Below are 19,858 nucleotides of genomic sequence, written 5' to 3' on the forward strand. Positions count from 1 at the left end.
CCATCCTGATTGGATGTGAAGAAGAAGAAGAAGAAGAAGAAGCTCTGCGGCGTCCTTCCTGCTCCGATCGTATCGTCGACCCGAGATGACACAAGATGCTTTTTAAAGGATGTTTAGACCTTCAGCGCTCGGGGGAATTTTCCTGACAGCGAGACAGAAGAGGAACCTGTTCTTCTCTTCGTGTTCAGTCTTCTTCTTCTGAATATCTCATAACTACTGATGAGATCACATGACCAACAGGATGACAACAGGAAGTGCTCCCACCATAAACACAAACATTACCTGCTTTACTCGAAATCTGTCCGGACCTTTTTTTCTTCTGGGCCAAAATTGTCGCGTTAGAATCGCTTTAAAATTCTTATTATTTTTTAAATAGTAATACTTTGTAGATCAGAATCAAAAGAAACCTTTTAATAAAAGAACATGAACATTTCATTCTTTTATCTGTTTATTTGTTTTTCTCAGACTAAAGTCTGAAATGTGGTTTATTTATTTTGTAAAATCTTTCTGTATTTATCTCAGGTTATTAAATAGTTAAACAACAGACTGCTTGTTTGCAAAAAATCTGCAAAAGTTCATTTTCAATAATAATAATAATAATAATCTAAATGTGGAAAATAATCAAAGATGATAAAAAATAAAATGTTTTATTTGTTGAATATCTTTCAGCTCTCGCTCACATGAAAAAGAAAAATAACTAAATATTCTATCTGACTGACTGACTGATTCTTCGACTGAGTGCGGGGCCGCAAAAAATCCCCTCAAAGGCCACAAATGGACCCCGGGCCGCACTTTGGACCCCGGGCCGCACTTTGGACCCCGGGCCGCACTTTGGACCCCCTGCTTTAAATTCTAATCCAAACAATAAAACTCAGAGTGACGTATCTGTGTACTCAACCATCAGGGTGTTTACTATGAGTCAAACCTCTGGGACACCCGGGACGCTCCCGAGGCCCCCCGATGCCTTCACAGGACTCCCTGCTCGTTGCCTTCAGGGACCACGATGCATGCTGGGAATTCTCAGTGTTATCAGAGCCTTTACTCGAACACATGAAGGCATGATGAGGTCGTTACTTAAGCAGAGCGGAGACGAGTAAATGATCTGCACACTAAAGGTGTGTTTACCTGACTCCTCTCTCTCTCCTGGTCGCTATGGAGAGCCGAGTCTAAGGACACACACACACACACACACACACACACACACACACACACACACACACACACACACACACACACACACACACACACGCACACACACACACCGGGCACCATTAGCATCCATAAAAAGCCTGTCAGCATTAATCACTCCCAGCCTGTTGTTGTGGACTCTTCAGTGTAACAGTACACGGACGGGTGACGGCGAGTCCGGTGAAAAAGGCCGCGAGGACGTGTGAGAATGAAATCATCGAAGAGTTTAGTTTCTGTCCGTCCGATTTTCAAACAAAACCAAAAAAAAAACTGATGGACGGAAAAGTTTTCTTCTTCTGCTTTAAAGCATCAACGTGTGAAAACAGTCGAGCTAATAGAACGACAACTTTCAACAGTGGCAGTGGCCTCTCTCTCTCTCTCTCTTGATCGCCCCGAGTACGTCCCTCTTACAAAGTAAACGTTGTTGTTTTCAGTGAAACATTAGAAACAAGGTGAAAGAAATGAGTGTCAGTGTGGAGCAGTGACGAGAGTCTTCGGAGCGTGAGAGTCGACCGGTGTGTTTGTGTTGGTGAGGCCGAGCGGCCGTGACATAACCGGGTTAGGCATTCAATTATGCTGAGTCAGCGGAGCGGCGGACTCTTCACGGTCCAGCTCGTCACAACGATTCAAACTGGAATATTTTCCTGCGTCTCCACAGATTTCTTTAGATTGTTATACTATACTAACATCCTGCAGTACCTGGAGTGTCCACTAGAGGCAGGAAGTCACACACACACCCATTCAAACAGCCTGTTTTTACAGCAGACGTGAACATGTTTACAGCACATCCACACACACTGTACGTTTTGATGACTCAGCACTTTTGATTGGATGAAGGATCAGACTTTTTCACAATAAGGCGTGTAGCACTCATTCACATTTATGGTCTTCATGTTTCCAAAGTATTTGTTGGAATAAATTTTTCAGCACTTCCTCAAAAAATAGTAACAACCATGTTTAATTATCCCGATCGAGTGATTTTTGCCGTAATCGAGCAGCCAATCACAGCGGCTGGTTTTTACATGAAGCAGATTCAGGACGAGTCGGGTGTTTCTCGCAGCTCACTGACTTCATTCTGTTCCTGCATGTCACCTCTTCTCTCCTCCTCCTGCGTCCCTCTGTGGGACCTGAGCTCCCACAGCTGACGTGTTAGCGGTTGTTAGCGTCCTCCCACTCGAGGCTGTGTGCCCATAGCAACATCTGTGCAGACACACAGCAGGCCGACTCTCCTCCGACAAACAACTTGTGACACAGTTAGTGTGTCGAAGTAACATGAAGACAGCTGCTTAGTGCCGAGCCTGGTACACACCAGACCGGTTTAAAAACGTGGAGACACGAGGACTGATTTTAATCTCTATAATCCAGGAGACCACACACGCGGCGTTTACAGCAACGACTGCACTGATGTCATTAGCTGAAAATGCATTTTCATATTTTTATCAGCAACTTTAAAAAGTGTTTGAATTAATTTATATTCTAAGTTCATCAGTAAAAGAAAACAAATAAACAGTAAATACTGTACGTGTGACTTACCTTCTAAGATTAGGACGCTGGCCCTTTAAGAGACAAAGTCGACCGAGTGAAGACGGGCGAGGACTCACGGACGCTCACGTGATCAAACGTGACAGAAAAACAAACATGGCCGACGAGCGATCCTGCTGTGTGCTCAGTTTTGCAACGAGGTCGAGCGAGGGCAGCTGTGGCTCAGAGGTGGAGTCGTTCTTCTCTCGGCCTCAAAGGTTGGGGGTTCGAAACCCGCAGCTGACCTCGGGCGAGACACTTTAACGCTAAACAAACTGCTCGCGCTGATTCGACCACCGTGTACGACATCGTGTGGATGGATAAATGAGTGACCTCTGAAGGTCGCTTTACACAACCATCAGCTTTTAAATGTGTAGATTGAAACAAGAGCGAGGACGGGCGAGCGAGGACGGGCGAGGGCGAGCAAGGGCGGTCAAAGCAGAAAGCGGGCTTTTTTATTTTTCAATCTGAACTATAACTCAGGGGTCGCTGAGTCGCTGTAACCACGCTGCGGCCCCCGGGGTCGTGTCGTGGCGGTCGTGTCTCGAGGTCAGTCAGGAGCGGGATGCGGCCGCCCTCAGAGAAGGTGAGAGAAGTGAAGCGGCTGCCAGCGTGCCGCTCATCCTGTAAAACAATCCCATCCTGACCGCAGCAGCTGCTCGCCCCCTGACACACACACACACACACACACACACACACACACACACACACACACACACACACACACAGCTCCTGTGCTCTACGTTTAATCATTCACAGTGTATCTGTATTATCTCTCATCCTGTGCGATACGATCGGCCGGCGCTGACAAAGCCGCGAGCCGTCCTGACCAAATGAGAATGAACGCCACTGTACACGTTACTGTTTATGATGCTAATTGTCGACGCTGCTCGCCGCTCGCCGCTCGGGCACAATGCACCTCAGATACGTCATGTGTCGTGTTCTGTTAGCGTTCAGCTGTGTTTTAATGAAGGTCGTTTGCTCCACTTATTCGATCTTGATAAGTTCTAAACGAGTTTAACGCACAAATTCATCCGTCAGTTTATGACCTAAAAAAAAACGTCTTTCACACGAGGACACATCAAGAAACCAAAACAGACTGAGATTCAGGTAAACCTGACGGTGACACACAGGTGCATGTAGAATACCAGCACTGTAAATAAAACAGGTGACAGATGATCGTCCACGTCTGTCTGACGTCTCCTGACCACGACGGCCCCTGAGCACGACTCCTGCAGGCCCCTCGTGACAGGAGCCGGCGCTCTCAGAGAAGCTCAGGGATGAAGAGAGCAGCACTTCATCACACTTCAGTTCCTGTTTTAGACTTTTGTCATCCCGGGGTGAAAAGCTGTGCGAGCGAGGAGCGCAGACCTCCTAACCCAGATCTCAAACAACGACCTTTAAAGCTCCCGGAGGATTTAAGACACATAAGTCAGAGTGACGTTAAGCAGACATCCAGGAGCATCTGCTCCCCCCCCCCCTCGCCCCCTCCCCAAAATATGATCAGCGGCTACACTTCTGTTGATGCTGCTGCCTCCTAACTCCTAACTCCTGGCTCCTAACTCTTTGCCCCTAACTCCTTGTTACTAACTCCTGACTCCTTGTTACTAACTCCTGACTCCTGTCGTCTAACTCCTAACTCCTAACTGCTAACTGCTGACTCCTAACTCCTGACTCCTTGTTACTAACTCCTGACTCCGAACTCCTGTCGTCTAGCTCCTAACTCCTAGCTGCTAACTGCTGACTCCTAACTCCTGACTCCTAGCTCCTGACTCCTGGCTCCTAACTCCTAGCTCCTAACTCCTAGCTGCTAACTCCTAGCTGCTAACTGCTGACTCCTAACTCCTGACTCCTAGCTCCTAACTCCTTGTTACTAACTCCTGACTCCTAACTCCTGTCGTCTAGCTCCTAACTCCTAGCTGCTAACTGCTGACTCCTAACTCCTGACTCCTAACTCCTGACTCCTGGCTCCTAACTCCTAGCTCCTAACTCCTAGCTGCTAACTCCTCACTCCTAGCTCCTAACTCCTGCCATCAAATATTACACAACCTGAATGAAGCATCCAGCAGCTGCCCCCCCCCCTCGTACATCCGACCTTGAATAACCTTTGTGCAGGAGTCCGTTATTCAGGCGTCCTGCTCAGCGCTGAGGGTGCGGCGCGGTGGGAACATTCACTCGTTCATGCGGCGCTCTCCTCCGGCTGAGATTCGATTAGTTCGGCTCTATAAAAAGAATAAGTGAGGAATCGTAATGATGATGATGGGAGCGCTTCCTAATTGGTTGTTTATGTGTGTGTGTGTTGTTATCAGCAGAGGAGGCAGCAGCTCTCTGCTAGTGGACTTTTCGCCCTGGGTGGAAAGTTGTCACCGCGTTGTGTTGGGACGCTGAACGACTCCGGCGTGACGGCGCTCCATCACATCGCTCGCATTCTTTGTCTTTTTTGCCAAGCGGACATTCTGCCGCGGGTTTGATCGCTGCATAATGGGAGGATCAGAGCAGGAATTTGTTGAACAAACTGTGCGGCTTCGGCTCAGAAACATTGCATTGTGGGTCCACAGAGTCCGTGAGCTGCATTCTTCAAACAGGTGAAGCAAACCGCTGTTTTCATTTTCACCTTTTTTTTTGGACATCCTGCGAGCAGAAACTCGCTCCGGGATCGAATCTGACCACGGCGCTCTTTTTCCTCAATCACGGCTCGCTGTTTGTGTAAACTTTCAGAAGCACGATGTAAATACGTCTTTTATGGACGTTTCTTCACGGGGACGTTCTGATGCTGATCTCGCCTTGGGAGCAAACATGGCGTGAACCAATCCCTGAGCTTTACAGCCGTTAATTCTAGAGCCTGATGGGGCCCCGAGCTGAACAGAGGCCCCTCATACGAGCGTTGAGTATTGATATGTGATCTGCAAATCTTGACCACAAAGATGAAACATCTGATAGGTTGACGTGTCGTCACGCGTGTCGGAGTCGTAGCTCGTCGCGTCTTCGCCCCGCTCTTTGTCTCACAGGAGACGGGCGGCTTCTCTCCTCGTCTGTCGGCGTGCAGGAAGCTAATAATCCCCGAGAGCTAATGATGATGAGAACCTGATCTGTCAAACAGTCAAAGCCCCCCCCCCCTCCCCTGATCCAGCCCCCCCCCCCCCCCCCCGAAGGTCAAGGTCAGCCTGCATGTGCCGGGTCAGAAGAAGCTTCAACACCGACTCGGTTTCAAAAACAGAGCGAGGGAGCCCCTCGCCAAGATGACCCACGAACTATTCCTGTGATGTGTTGAAGTTATGTAGGACATAAACAGCACGTTGTGATCGCTGAAATCAATCAATCAATCAATCAATCATTCAATATTATTGATTTAATGATTACAAGGTCACTTCAGGGAGGGTTTCTCTGTCTCAGTCCAGGTCAGTGTGTCAGTCTGTATCTGCGTCTGAACACAACCGGCCTCCGACGTCGGCGCTTTCTGACGAGACCCGCTCGGTCTTCAGCTCGGTGAGATTACTTTGAAAATAAAATGGTCGTTGCAGAGGAACGGTGTGAAAATGCACGTAGTCATGGCGTGCTCATGGCGGCCATTTTTTAAATTTTCTTTATGTGGACAAAGACGTGTGAGCGCGTGCAGACAGGATTCAGTTTCTGGCCCTGAGCCTCTTCCTCACACTTTTACTCCACTCTTTATTTTAGCTCAACTTCTGAAGACGCTCTGAAGTTAGCGAGTCCTGGCATCCGTGTGTGTGTGTGTGTGTGTGTGTATGTGTGTGTGTGTGTGTGTGTGTGTGTGCGGCCTCTCTGCCAGCCAGCAGATGCAGGAAATGGAGACACCTCTTTGGGGATATGAATCATCTGGTCAGCAGCACAACAGATCTAATTCTGCCTTCAGAGAGGACGAGGCAGGAGAAGCTGCTCAATTATTTAAGATGTGACATAACAGCGACATGTTGTGCTACAAACTTCTGTGCAGCCTATTTAAAAGTAGAACTCGTGCAACATGCTGCTGCAGAGACGTGTGAGTTTAGTGAAACGCCGCAGCGTGTGGTCGTGGATGCACGGACCCTCTGAGACGTGTTGTCTCTCCGTGAGCGTCCTCGGACTTTGACTTTGACCTTTTCTGTTCACAACACAAACAACAGCTCGTCTGTCGACCCCTCTGCTCCACATTCGGCAAAAATAATGCAACCAATGCGAGCGGCGCCCAGCAGCACGCCTGTAACTCCGGGCTCTGCAAAAAGACTGACTGAGAAATGTCATCAATGAGGGGGAAAATTTCAATGGATGCAAAAGAGGTTTGGGTTCATTTGAAAAGGATGATCTGTTGACAGGCTTCGGTCTGCGGCGGGGACACTGTTTGGCGTCTCTTCAAAGTCAGGTCGCCTCGCTTGGCGGCGCTTCAAAGCTCGGCTGCAGCCAGAGGCAGCGAGGCGTTCAGAGACCTCTGGATGATCGGATCTTTGGAAAATTCCAGCATCTCCCTGCGGGCCTGCCAGGCGGAGATACACACGATTATATTATCATCATTATTATTATTATTGTTGAAAAGACTACAAGTGCTGCTGGCACCTCTGCTCCACGTATCTGTGCTATTTCTTCATATTAGATACGTGAACGATTGGAAGACACTTTGATGTGTTTGGCTAAGTCCTCAAAGACACCACACACACACACACACACACACACACACACACACTAGACTGACAGGTTTCTGGACTATTACAATTAAAGCTGTTTGTGAAGTGGTCTGCTCCTGTGTCGATGCTCCTTGATGTCCGCTCGGACCAAAGCGGCTGCTACATGAAATGTAGGCGACCATTTTATCTACAGGGGCCACCGAAACCAGGCTTTAAAAATCTGAAAATGTATAAAAAATTAAATTAATTAATTAATTATAATTTATTATTATAATTTATTTTTATAATTTATTTTTATTATAATAATACTTATTATTAATTAATTAAAATTAATTATTATTACATATTTTTTATTTTTTTATTGTAATTATTATTAATTAATTAAAATTAATTATTGTTATAATGATTATATATTTTATTATAATTATTATTAATAATAATCAATTAATTATAATTAAAATTATATAAATGTATTTGGAAAAAGCGGGGACCTCTGGTGTGAAAAAAGAAGCTAAAAAAAAGGAAAAAGATAAAAACCTGCAGGTCTGTAACGTCTGATGTAAAAAGCTGTTTCTGCTCGTGACGCCTGCTCATCGTTTGTCAGAGTCTGATTCGACGCCGTGCCAGCTGTTGACTGCTTTGAAAACACAAATCAGGTTTCACTGTGAAGCCTGAGTCGGGGACAGACGGACAAATGTTTCTTCAGCAGATTTCAAAGTGAAGTGAAGAGCTGCACATGTTGTTGTTTTTCTTTGTACCTGTCGCTCCCCGCTCTCTCCTGATCCAGACGATGATTCCTGGTCATCTCTGCGTTCCCGGCATTGTGCTCCCTTTTTGTTGTGGAAAGTGTTTCAAACACAGGAGGAGGGTGATTTTTCAAACTGACGCATGAAGTCACTGAAAATGTCGTCATTAGCGTTATGATATTACATTAGGAAGTCAGACTTTCCACTCGGTCCAGATGGGTAATAACTCACGGTGAAGCGGGCCAAGGCTTGATCATTGGGTTTTGATTCGCTGTGTTGTGTGGACGCAGCTTCTCCTGGCGTTGTCTGGCGGTCCGTGTGAAGCAGGAAGGACTCGGCCTCAGCCAGAGACAAAACAGTCGGAGGATCACAGGTCTGGAGCGGAGCTGGGTCCGTTTGAACGTCGGGTTCCCAGAAGCTCCCGACGAAAGCCAGCGGTTCCGGTTATAGTTTCGGGAGCGCACATTGTGTTTGTGTTGTCCAGGCTTTGTTGTTCTTCAGGTTCCAGTTGCAGCTCGATCAGCTGTGCAGCACGATGTGGAAAACACAAATAAATAGTGATAAACAGTTTGGATATGATATCTCAGAGGGTTTACGCAGGAATAATGGAAGCTGGCCTAACATTTACCTTTGGATGTTTACTCGGCTCGTACACACTGACTTATTGTTCTCATAAACAGAGCTGCACAATAGAAACACAGACGTTCACCTACTGCAGAAACAGAGCTGCCACACTGTTACAGCATGTGCCACTATTCTTCCCCTCGGACGGGAAGTAACCTCAATGTGCCTTTCCTGGTCGCAACTTTTACATGAATAATTCAATAAATAAATGCAATATTAAATGGTGTGACCGGATGGTTCTGACTTTCCCACCCTGCGGGGACGAAGCGGTGCCACCTTCTGCGCTCGGACAAACGCTTTTGTTCCAACCAAATAAATATAAAAAGAGGTGGATTTTTTTTTTTTTTTTTTTTTCCTGCAGTGCCACCCAGACCGCTGCGTGGACTCGTGTTGTTTGTCTTTATTTCTCTGTTGTGATTTCAAATAATGTCTCACAGAGGAAATATGAAACACAGATCCTGATTGTAATGAGCGGCTGAAACAAGTCTGACTCACTCTCTCTCTCTTCCTCTTTCAAAATGATCGAGATTCATCAGATACCGTAACTGCCTTATGTGAGATGACTGGACACACACACACACACACACACACACACACACAGAAGCATCATGTTCAAAGCTCAAACGGAGTTCTGACATCAGAGGTTGACATTAGTGTCACTCTTCCTTAATGGTAAACCGAGGAATTTTCCATTCACTTGGTTTCATGTCCAGCTTCTTCTTCTTCTTCTTTTTTTTTTCTTCCTCTGCACTCGAGTAGCGAAACGATCCCAACAACGAGAGCGAGTGTTTTTCTTTTTCCTCCTGTTTCTTTTCGGACGCTTCAGAGCGACTTTCATTGAACCCAAACGTCTGTCGTTCATCTTTAACCAGTTTATTCTGCACAACGTAAAACGTGTTTTCAGGACTTTACTTCTTACAGCACCAGACACAACCAGCTTGATCCCAGACCACAGACTGTAAATATTAATGTACCAAGCCTGAGTGACGTCAGCCGTGTGTCCCTGGCGGCGGCGGCCTCCGTGCTGGAAATGCAGTCTCAGGCTAACTTTGAATCAAGCTAACGACAGGCTGAGAGCTGAGGCGGGTTTTAATGCAGACGTGCAAACAGGTGGGTGATGTCACCGGGGGGATTTTGCACGTCTTCACCTGTCATCTCCGGCGGTTGTCGCGTGGTTATAGCGGGTGATTTTTGTGTTCAACCTTGTTTTACATCCGTGATTCCTCAGAAGTCGAACCCTTTTTAAAGTCGTGTGTAAGTCAGAAGAAGGAAACACCGATCCACGCCGGGCTAGCAGGTGAGAGCTGATCTCACCTGGTCGACCTCAGTCTCGTTTTAAAATGAATCCAGATTGGAGTCGAGCCGGTTTCCTCGTGTTTACGTTTCAATCAGCAGCTTTTATGAGAGCTTTAGGACGCGCACAGAATCAGGTAAAGGTGTTTCTGACTTCCCTCCTCTTCTTAAACAAAGACCCGGTTTGTTGTCGTTTATTTCACATGGTGTGTGTTACTTTCCGCATATCCTCACAGGTGTGGAGTTTATTTTACATGCTGTGTGATTCTGTCATGGTTTGGTTTCGTTGAGGTTATATTTCAGAGTTTTGATTTATTCCCGTGTTTTTCCGTGTTTCTCTGGTTTCCCTCCTGTGTTGATTGTTTATTCTCGTCTTCAGTGTTTCCTGTTTTATTTTGTATATCTGGTTTTCGGTGTTTTACTTTGTACTTGTCCTCAGTTGTTCTGCTCTTGTGTTTCCTGCTTTGTGATGACCCTGATGTTCCTCACCTGTCTCGTCAGTCTCACCTGCGTCTGACGTCTATTTAGTCCTCGGTCGGTTCATTGTCTTTTGTATGTTGCTCGATCTCCCCGTGTTTCTCCTCATGGTTTTTTGGATTTCTGTTATTTAAGTAAGTTTTGTTTTTTTTCCTCCATCAATCGTGACAGATTCTTTCCGCATGTCTTCACAGGTGTCGAGTTTTACAGCGAAGGGTTTTAGTTTCCGTGTGTTTGACGTGATTGATGACGAGCCACACAGCAGGTTTCTGACTGTCCACAGACGTTTTATTGAAAAAGGAGCAATATAATATCATGTACAATAATAATAATAATAATAATAATAATAATAACATTAATACAAAAACTGTACATTCTGTAGTTTTGCAGAACATTTGGAAGACTGGTACAAAAGAACTGCAAAAAAAGGGGTCCAAGGAGGTATTTACACGTCGGATCTACGGAGGCCTGCAGCGGCCTCCTGTCACTTTTCTTAAAAAAAAAAAAAAAAAAAGAAGATAGATCATTTGTTATTGATGCTAACTCTCGTGCAGCACACCTTCATCAGCGGGGGTTACAGTACGTTTTGGCGTTGGACGTGAGAACAGAGCGGCGGGGACGGGGAAGGATGCTGAACTGGAGTCTGTGCAGAAGGCAACGCAGCGGTCCGATTGTCCTTCCTGCTTATCCAAGGTCTCGTTTTCTGATTCAGACGTCAGACATGTTTTGCAAATCGGATCTTTTGGCACTTCAAACTTTAAGAATCAAGTTTCAAGTCGACACTCGTCAAAGCACGAACGAGACCCGGGCTACGCCTTCGCCACTTTGCTCGAGTTCAGTTCACTTCCGACGTTAAAGCTTGTTGATGCGGCTCGAGATAAGGAAGTAAAAAAAAAAATTAAAAAAAAGATAAACTGTACACACATTCGTTCAAAAAGAAGAAAAAAAAATAAAAAATTAACATCCGACCTCTTTGTACCAAATTGAGCCAGGTGGTGTTTTTAAAAAAAATAATAAAATAAAATAAAAATAAAGAAACCTATAACTATGATAATAATACTCTTTGGCATTTTTTTATCAAACGTTTTAAAAAAAAAAAAAAGCAACATCATAGCAGCACTTTTAAGAACATTCAGATCCTCATATCTCCCCGCTCTTTGTTTAAATTAATGTTTACTGTCAGTTTGATGGCGTTCACTCCGCCCTGCTCTCTCTCTCTGACACGAGCAGGCATGTTTCTATCCGTCTCACCGGCGAGGAACCAAACCCTTCAGATTGCAAGAAAAAAAAAAAAAAAAAAGTTCAAGCAAAAGATGAAAAAATCAGTGCTGTCAAGTCTTCGCTGAGACCAGCTCCTGAACAAATACTCTACTTGTACCATCTTTTTTTTCTTCTTCTTTTTTTTTTCTCCAGACATTTAAATCTTTAGTTTTTGCTTCTACAAAAAAAAAAAAAAAAAAGCACAGATTTTTTTTTTTATACATCTATTTTCTAGCAGCACATCAGAACATATTTTATATCAAACACTCGTCCTGTCTTGGAGCGTCTTGTTCATGCCGGACAGACAAACTGAGACATGCCTGCAGTTTTCAAGTCATCTCCTCCTCGTCTCCGTCACCAGACACCGAGCACGCCGAGAATTCGTCCTGCAATATGCACATGCTCCATTCTAGTGCTATGTTTTGTCATACTGTATGAGGTCAAAGTTCAAACTGACTCCTGCATACAAAGTCCCTAAACCTCGCCACGTCCCACAGCAGTACCGTTCCCGCTTGTCCTCTCTCGCCCGGGCCCAGCTCGGCTCGCCGTGCAGAGAGGTCGATTCTCTAGACGATCCCTCACAAGAGGTCTGAGGTGTGAACAGTCATATTTCGGATTCTCGCCTGAGAGGCCGCGGCTCTAGAGGCACCGTGGCTTGGCTGTGTTCGTTCTCTGAGATGTTGTCCGTCTGGGTGCCGTCTGGTCCCACGCTGCCCCCGTTCCCCTCGTCGGTGTCCTCCTTGTTCTCCAGCGCCATCTCGTTCTCGTAGCAGAAGGAGTTTGAGTTTGAGAGGATGTATTTTTTCTCCGCGAGGTCTCTGGCGCTGCAGAGCGGCGTGCTCAGCACCTCGTACGTCTTATGGAAGCGGGAGTAGTCCACCTTGTAGTAGTTCTTTTCCTCGAAGAGCACGGGCTCGAAGCGGTGGCCCCAGAGGATCTCGCTGGCGACGTAGGAGCTGCGGCACTGCGTGGTCATGGCGGTCGCCTCCACCATGCCCTCCAGGATGACCACGATCTCAAAGTCCAAGCTCTCCAGGTCCTGCTTGCTCATGTCGTAGAAGGGGCTGTCCTCGTTGATCTCGTGGACGATGGTGATCGGGGAGACGAGGAAGATGCGGTCGACTCCGCTGTCGAAGCCGACGTCTATGTCCATCTGGTCGAGGGGGATGTACTCGCCCTCGGCTGTCGTGCGGGACTTCAGGAGTTGCGCCCTCACGTGAGCCTCCACGAGGTGGCTCTTCCTCAAGTTCCCCACACGCCACATCAGACAGAGCTTGTTGTCCCTCATGGCTACTGTCGCGTTGTGGCTAAAAACCAAAGTTTCATTCCTCTTCTTGGGCTTCGCCATCTTGGCCATGACGGCGCCGATGATGAAGGCGTCGATGATGCAGCCCACGATGCTTTGAAAGACCACCATGAAGACGGCGACGGGGCACTCGTCCGTCACGTATCTGTAGCCGTAGCCGATGGTCGTCTGGGTCTCGATGGAGAACAGGAAGGCGGCGGTGAAGCTGCTGACGTTGGAGACGCACTTCTGTCCGTCGCTGTCCAAGTCCCCGTGGAAGATGGCCACCAGCCAGAAGACGCAGCCGAAGAACAGCCACGACAGAAGAAAGGCGAGGCAGAAGATGATGAACATCCACCGCCAGCGGATGTCCACGCAGGTGGTGAAGATGTCCGCCAGGTAGCGCTGACCTTTCTCGCTCACGTTGATGAACTGCACGTTGCAGTGACCGTCTTTTTTCACAAATCTGCTCTGCGGCTGGTGCCGCGTGTGCACCTTGCCCTTCCCGTTGCCGTAGCCGTTAGGCACCGCCATAGTGGCGAGCTTCATGCCGTCCTCCTCTGATGACACAATGCTGTAGCGGCTGGCTCGCACGCTTCCCATCACCTCAGTCTGGGAGGGCTGTGCTGCTTCTGCTTTGGAAAACAGTCCAAGTTTCTGGAAGACGCGTTGGAGAAACAGTTTTGAAACGCTTCGGGGGAACCAACTCAGAGAAGAAATGGTGGCGGGAGGAGGGCGGGGCTGAAGGGACGCCTCTTCAGCCGCTCGACGGAGTGCAACGAGGTGAGGACGAGGACGATCACTCCTCCTTCGTCAGCTGACTCCACCGCATCTGCTTTAAAAACAAACAAACAGAAGACGTCGGTTAGTGAAACTGCGGATCGAATAGCTTCTGTTAAAGGAGCGTCGTCGTGGAAACGCTGATCACGTGACCGCGGTAACTTGTCTTTGACTCGTCAGCGCTGATAGCTTCTTCCCCGTGGAGCCAGACGTGCATGCAGCCTGAGAAAACCCATCGACTCTTTGTACCCGGGGTCAGCAGGGCTCGGCCGGCTGTGCCAACAATATTTCATCCAGTCATGATGAAGGAAAACAGAGAGATTTAACCCTGAGCTGACATTTCAGAGAGGCCGCCCTGTGACTGCACTCAGGTCCCGTTATTGGTCATTTACAAAGTGCGCTTGTTTTCCTTGGCTGCTCGGCCCTGACTTGATCCTCTCTCTCCTGGATTGTGGGTTACAGCGTTCCTACAGTATCCCATGGACGGATCATTTCTTTTTAAACTTTAAACCCAGACCACTTTTGTCCTGTCAAGCTTTTGAAGAACTTGCAGAAAGATTAAAAAAAAGAAGCAGTGCAAAGTTACATAAAGTGAACCAAAGCTTCACTGAGTCTTTCATAGTGAACACTGTTTTTATGAATCTGACCTCCCGTGTTTTATGTTCCTACGGAGAAGCGAGCTGTGTCTTCGTCTCGGTGCAGCAGAGACACACAGCTTGTTGACTCTCAGAGGCTCCGCTGGGATTTCTCCTCTCATGCTGCAATAATAGCCGACTAAAACACCACTCATTAGTTTTGGCTGTCATAGCAACAGAGACTAAATTGACCTGCTGCAGCCTCGCTGTGCTCTCCAGTTTTAATGCATCTTTAGTTTTGTTCTAAGTGTCTCTCAAAGGCAGAACGTTTCGGATCAGTGAAGTTCGACCTCGGATCCTTCAGAGAGTTTCATATCTGTGAAAAGGAAAAGTGGTGGATGCAGCTGAAGGGCTCTTTACATACGCTCCACATGATGTTGCACATATGCAGGTTCCACAACAACATTACAAGCCAGTCGCTTCTAATTCATGCACAGCTGACATGTAATGACTGCGGACGGCCTCATGTGTAAACTTACTCAAAAAAGACTGACAGCATGTTTTCTCACACCAATCAGAACTTTACAATGAGCTTGTAAAACTGATTCCAAATGATGGATTCATTTAAAAACAGTTATGACATCGTGTTATTACTAGATATTTTTTTCTTTCTTTACAGTAGGAGGCAGAGAGGAGGCGGACAGAGCTGCTCCCAGAATGCACCAAATGCCAGCGACAAATGTTAACAGGTGCGAGGAGAAAAAGGGAGCAGACTTCTGATGCAATCACACACACACACACACACACACACACACACACACACACACTGACTTCAGATTGAGAAACAGAGGCACGTTATCGTCTAAACTCACGGCACCACAAACGCACCAACCATCTAAATATTTAGGACATCTGAAGCGGACGCAGTGAAACTTTTTGGAGACTCATCTGTTGGCAGTCGGTGCAGCAGATGTGCGTAAAAGGCAGGAAATCTGCGCGTCATGGAGAATTTAGAAACCAACTTAATTCAAGTCAACACGAGCTGCTGTGTGCCCAAAGTAAACACGTCTGTCATGCGCAAAGCCCTCAGTAAAGAATCATCCTGTCACTTCACAATATATGAGCTGAGAGTCGTGAATCTACCTGTTGCTCCTTTGGTCTGTTGCAGTGTGATGAAATATAATCCAGACGGAATCTCCGCGTCGTTTCCTTTTTTTTTCTTTTCTTTTTTTTTTTTTTGTTATGGTCGAAAAGCAAAAAAAAAAACTCCACACTTTAAAGCTTGAAACTGATCGTCACATCTCTGGAGGACCGGTCTCTGTAATGTGCCTCGCGATGACTTTCCCCAAAGCATTTTAAACAGAACACACCGGCACGTCCCGCCCCCCGGCTCCGCGAGCGGCCAACGGAGAGGGGAGGGGGGAAGAGGGGGGGGGGGGGGGGGGGGGGGGAAGCGATGAGAAAACAGGCGCAATTATGCCCTTGTTTTTGGATCAATAGGACTGATGTGAACAGAACACAACACGGGGATAATGGGAGGCAATTTGACACTAATTGAGCGATGACACGTTTAATCCTGATTTGCGGTTCAGACAGAGACGGGAAGGAAGGAGGTCAAAGAGTTCAAACAAACACAAATAAACATCAGAGCAGCATCAGCTCACTTAAATAGTCTTCATTTGAATACTACTCAGTGTTATCAGGACACACGCTGGTGTCTGGAGGTCCTCCAGCTCTGCACGAAAAGCTCCAATCTCTGCAAAGAAACCTAAACAAACATGAACATATAACATCCTGATCATAACTGCTCATGTGTCTTAAACCACCTCAGAGTTGACTACCACCTGCTGATTACTGAATGCAAACCCAACTTCTGATCAGCCTTTTTTTTTTTTTTTTTTTTTTTTTTTTTAGTGATATCTGCTGTTTTTATAGATCTGACTTTTTTTTATTGTGGGTATGGAAAATGTGTTCTGTCGGAAAGAATGACTCACTCAATAAAGGCCTACATGCCTGTATTATGATATGACTGTCTTTCTCCACTGGGCTCTCAAGTTGCTCTGGATGTTTAGACTATGCATCTGTTGCTCTATAATTTAAGGTCAGGCTGAAGTCGTGTTGTCTTTAAGCCGTTGACTAAATCATTCTTCCTGCTTACTAATTCATCCTAAACATGGACATGCGGCTGCTTGTTTTCCAAAACAGACTTTTCAACTCCCGGTTTTCCCCCCTGTGAGCTTTTCTCTCTCTCTCTCTCTCTTTTTTCTTTTTGCAGAGCTGGTTATTTATAGCAGCACGTATATTTAGACCGAACCACCTGTGTCAGTGAACTGTGTGCGTTGTGTGTGTGTGTGTGTGTGTGTGTGTGTGTGTGTGTGTGTGTTTGCTTTCCATGCCCAATTTCCAGCAATAAAGAGAGCGACGCATGCACGAGCCAATACTGCATGTGGACCACAAGGTGGAGAGCTGGAGACTGGAATTAACCACTTATAACCACACACACACACACACACACACACACACACACACACACACACACAGCTCTGCAGTACAAGCGTGGAGCGGACAGAGGAGGAGGCGCTGAATCTGAACTTTTCATGCAACTTCTGCAGGATTCCAACATGTTGTGGTTTAATTCATGTTAGAACACAACAATGACGGATTCTATTCTGCAGCACTCAGGTTAGTTTACACTCTGTTACACACACACACACACACACACACACACACACAGGACCACATGCATTAGCAGAGAGATGAAGGAGTGAGGAGGGGAGTGATCCTGAGCTGCACAGCCTTCGGTACCATGCTCGAGGGCACTTCAGCAGTACTGAAAAAAAGTGACCAGGCACCTCTCTGGAGAACCAGACGATACTTTTCATACTGGCTCCGACCCAAGTCCCTACAGATTGACCTACTGCCACAAAAACTGCCTTGCTTGGCTGCACGCGGGCAATGTAGCTGTCACTACCATCGCAAATACGAAGAATATCTATGTTTTAGTCCAATCAAAGAGGACACTGATCGACCAATCAGATGACACGGCAACAAATACAATTGCATCCATTTATTTGGCTTTTCTCTTCTTTGATCCTTCAGTGAGCGACCCGTTTAAAGACCTTACAGTGAATTCACGCCGTCACGTTCACGTGCCCGCTGGATTTAAGATGAGAAGAATCTGTGTTTTTTTAATGGGATTAACCTCGGGATTCAAACGACAGCAGCAGCACGTTAACAAGCTGCGTCTGGTTACTTCAGTCAGTCAGTGACGAGGCTTCAAAGTGTCCTTCCTGGAAACAGGATCCATCTCAGACAGCTGAAGATGCACAGCAGACATTTACACACGGCCCTTTATTGAAATGGTTCTCTGATGAGCAGTTTTATCTTATAAAAAAAAACTCACTGATTTTATTGACAATATTTGGAAACATTTCCTCGAGTCTGTTTCTTAATATTGTTTTTAATGGATTAAAAATGATTAGTCTGAGAGGAGAAAGATGCTGAATTTCTTTTGATTTCTTTTGAACCATCTTTGGATAAATATGATCGTCGGCATGTTTATGTGCAGCTGTGGCTCAATTAGAGTCGGACCTCTCTGAACAGGAAGGTCTTGGGTTCGATTCCTAGTTCCTGCAGCCGCGTCCTCGTGTTCTTGGGCACGACGCTTCACCTTCAGTTGCTCCTGCTGCTTCGTCAACAGTGTGTGAATAAATGAGCTATTTCTGATGGACTCTTTACTCAGCAGCCTCGACCATCAGTGTGTGAATGCAGCGGTGCGACCTGCGGTGTTAAAGCACTTTGAGTAGTCCCACTCGTTACATGGGACGTTCCTGTTGTCGCCCCCACGAGGCAGATCTTCTGCTGCTTTACTTTGAGCTTTAAATGCTGAAATTTAAAAAAGAAACGTCTTCATATTTACTCTAAAGAGATGTAGAGACGTCCCCTCTTAAAGGTCGAGTCCGTAGCTGTTTCCTGAAGACGCCCTTGTCCCTTCTGGGCCTCCGTACATGTGTGTCTGCAGAGACTCTGTCCTCTGACTGCATCTCCATGTTTTGGATTGGTTTCGGATTCCTCCAGCCAATGACAGCGCAGCAGGTGACTTTTTGACACGACTCAAACCTGTGAAAATTGGTTTGGAATTGGCTTGCTTCCTGTTGGACAGCTAGCACAGATGGTTAGCTTGTGCTAGCGTGCGATAGCTTGCAGTAAACATACGTATGCTGCAGCGAGTGAGGAGAGGTGTTGTGTTTACAAGCTGCAGGAAAAACTGCTACTGACGCCACCTTTGAACAAGTAACATGTTTTAGTTTATATATTGTATTTATTACATCATTCGTACAATTTAAAAACAATTTTAAAAAACATCACCATAAGGTCCCTTTACAAGAACATTTGGTGTTTACGTAAGATATATTCTTTTATTGTTTTCCCAATCCAATAAGACATTTCACCACCAGTTACACATACTGTAAAAAAAAATACCTAAACATAAATCTTCCATCATTAAAATCACTCTAAATTACTTCATGTTGAATACTACAATCAATATTTCTCCTTTTCAGTGTAAAAAAGTGTCCTCGCTCCTCTTCAACATGTGTGTGAAGTGTGTTGTTGTAAATCCACTCTGATCCTGTATTTGATCATGTCTATAAACCCCTCTATTTCAGCCCTGCTCAGAACAGGCTGTTTCTGTGTCTGTCGCTTTAAATATGTAAATGAGCTGTGTCTGACCACGCCCCCTCTCTGGAAGGGCTCGGGTGTACTCGCTGCTTTCTGGCTCCATGTCCTATTGTTTACGGTGAGAAGGCAGACTCAGAGGGCAGAACAAACACCTAGCTGTGGGAGTGTCACCCACCTGGGGGAGGGGCTACTGCCCTTTGTGATGTCATGAAGGGAAAACGGCCTGTTTGAGCACACATTTTCTGAAAAGTGGAGCAGGCAGAAGACGGAGAGGATGGACTTTTCTCATCATTGGGGGGTTTGGAGACAGACTAGAGGAACATGGTGAAGTGGATTTAGCATAACATGTCAACCTCTCAATAACACTGAGAAGCTGAAACCTGTAAATTTCAGAAATCCAAAAATGATACATCTGCTCTCTCACTCTATGAAGTGTGCTGCTTTCTTTACATCAACATTAAACTTAAAGCATTGCTGTAGTAGCCAGAGCTACGAGGATGTGATCTTTGGAAAGACTCAAAGAAGCATTATGAGTCTTTAGCCGTGCTCATTCCCGGACCATAAACCCTGATAATCACATCTAACAATTCCTTCAGTATTTCCCATATTTAGCCAATGAGCTGGTTGTAAAGCCTTCATTGAAATGAAAGGCCGTCTTCGTTTTCAAGACGCAGAGTTAGCCGTAGCGTCACTTGCTAGCAACATAGTCGACAGAGCTGTCAACCCTTCCTCGCTCTTAATTAGATTCATCACCCTCCAATCATCTTTCCCGCCAAACAAATCAAAAACAAGCACAGCGTCTTCAAACAT

At 46.2% G+C, this 19,858-nt stretch overlaps 1 protein-coding gene across 1 annotated transcript; it reads right to left on the reverse strand.

The window, feature by feature from the left end:
• Window positions 1-11,927: 11,927 nt before the first annotated feature.
• kcnj2a (potassium inwardly rectifying channel subfamily J member 2a) lies at window positions 11,928-13,776 on the reverse strand. Its single transcript, XM_079334213.1, has one exon. The coding sequence runs from the start codon at window positions 13,614-13,616 to the stop codon at window positions 12,333-12,335; it is 1,284 nt and encodes a 427-aa protein (XP_079190339.1). The 5' UTR covers window positions 13,617-13,776; the 3' UTR covers window positions 11,928-12,332.
• Between the last annotated feature and the right edge of the window lie 6,082 nt (window positions 13,777-19,858).

Source organism: Symphodus melops, assembly GCF_947650265.1.
Source record: "Symphodus melops genome assembly, chromosome: 21".
Taxonomy (NCBI): domain Eukaryota; kingdom Metazoa; phylum Chordata; class Actinopteri; order Labriformes; family Labridae; genus Symphodus; species Symphodus melops.

Excerpts from the sequence above, each read along its gene's own strand:
- kcnj2a (XM_079334213.1), bottom strand. The coding sequence starts at position 13,616 with ATGGGAAGCGTGCGAGCCAGCCGCTACAGCATTGTGTCATCAGAGGAG.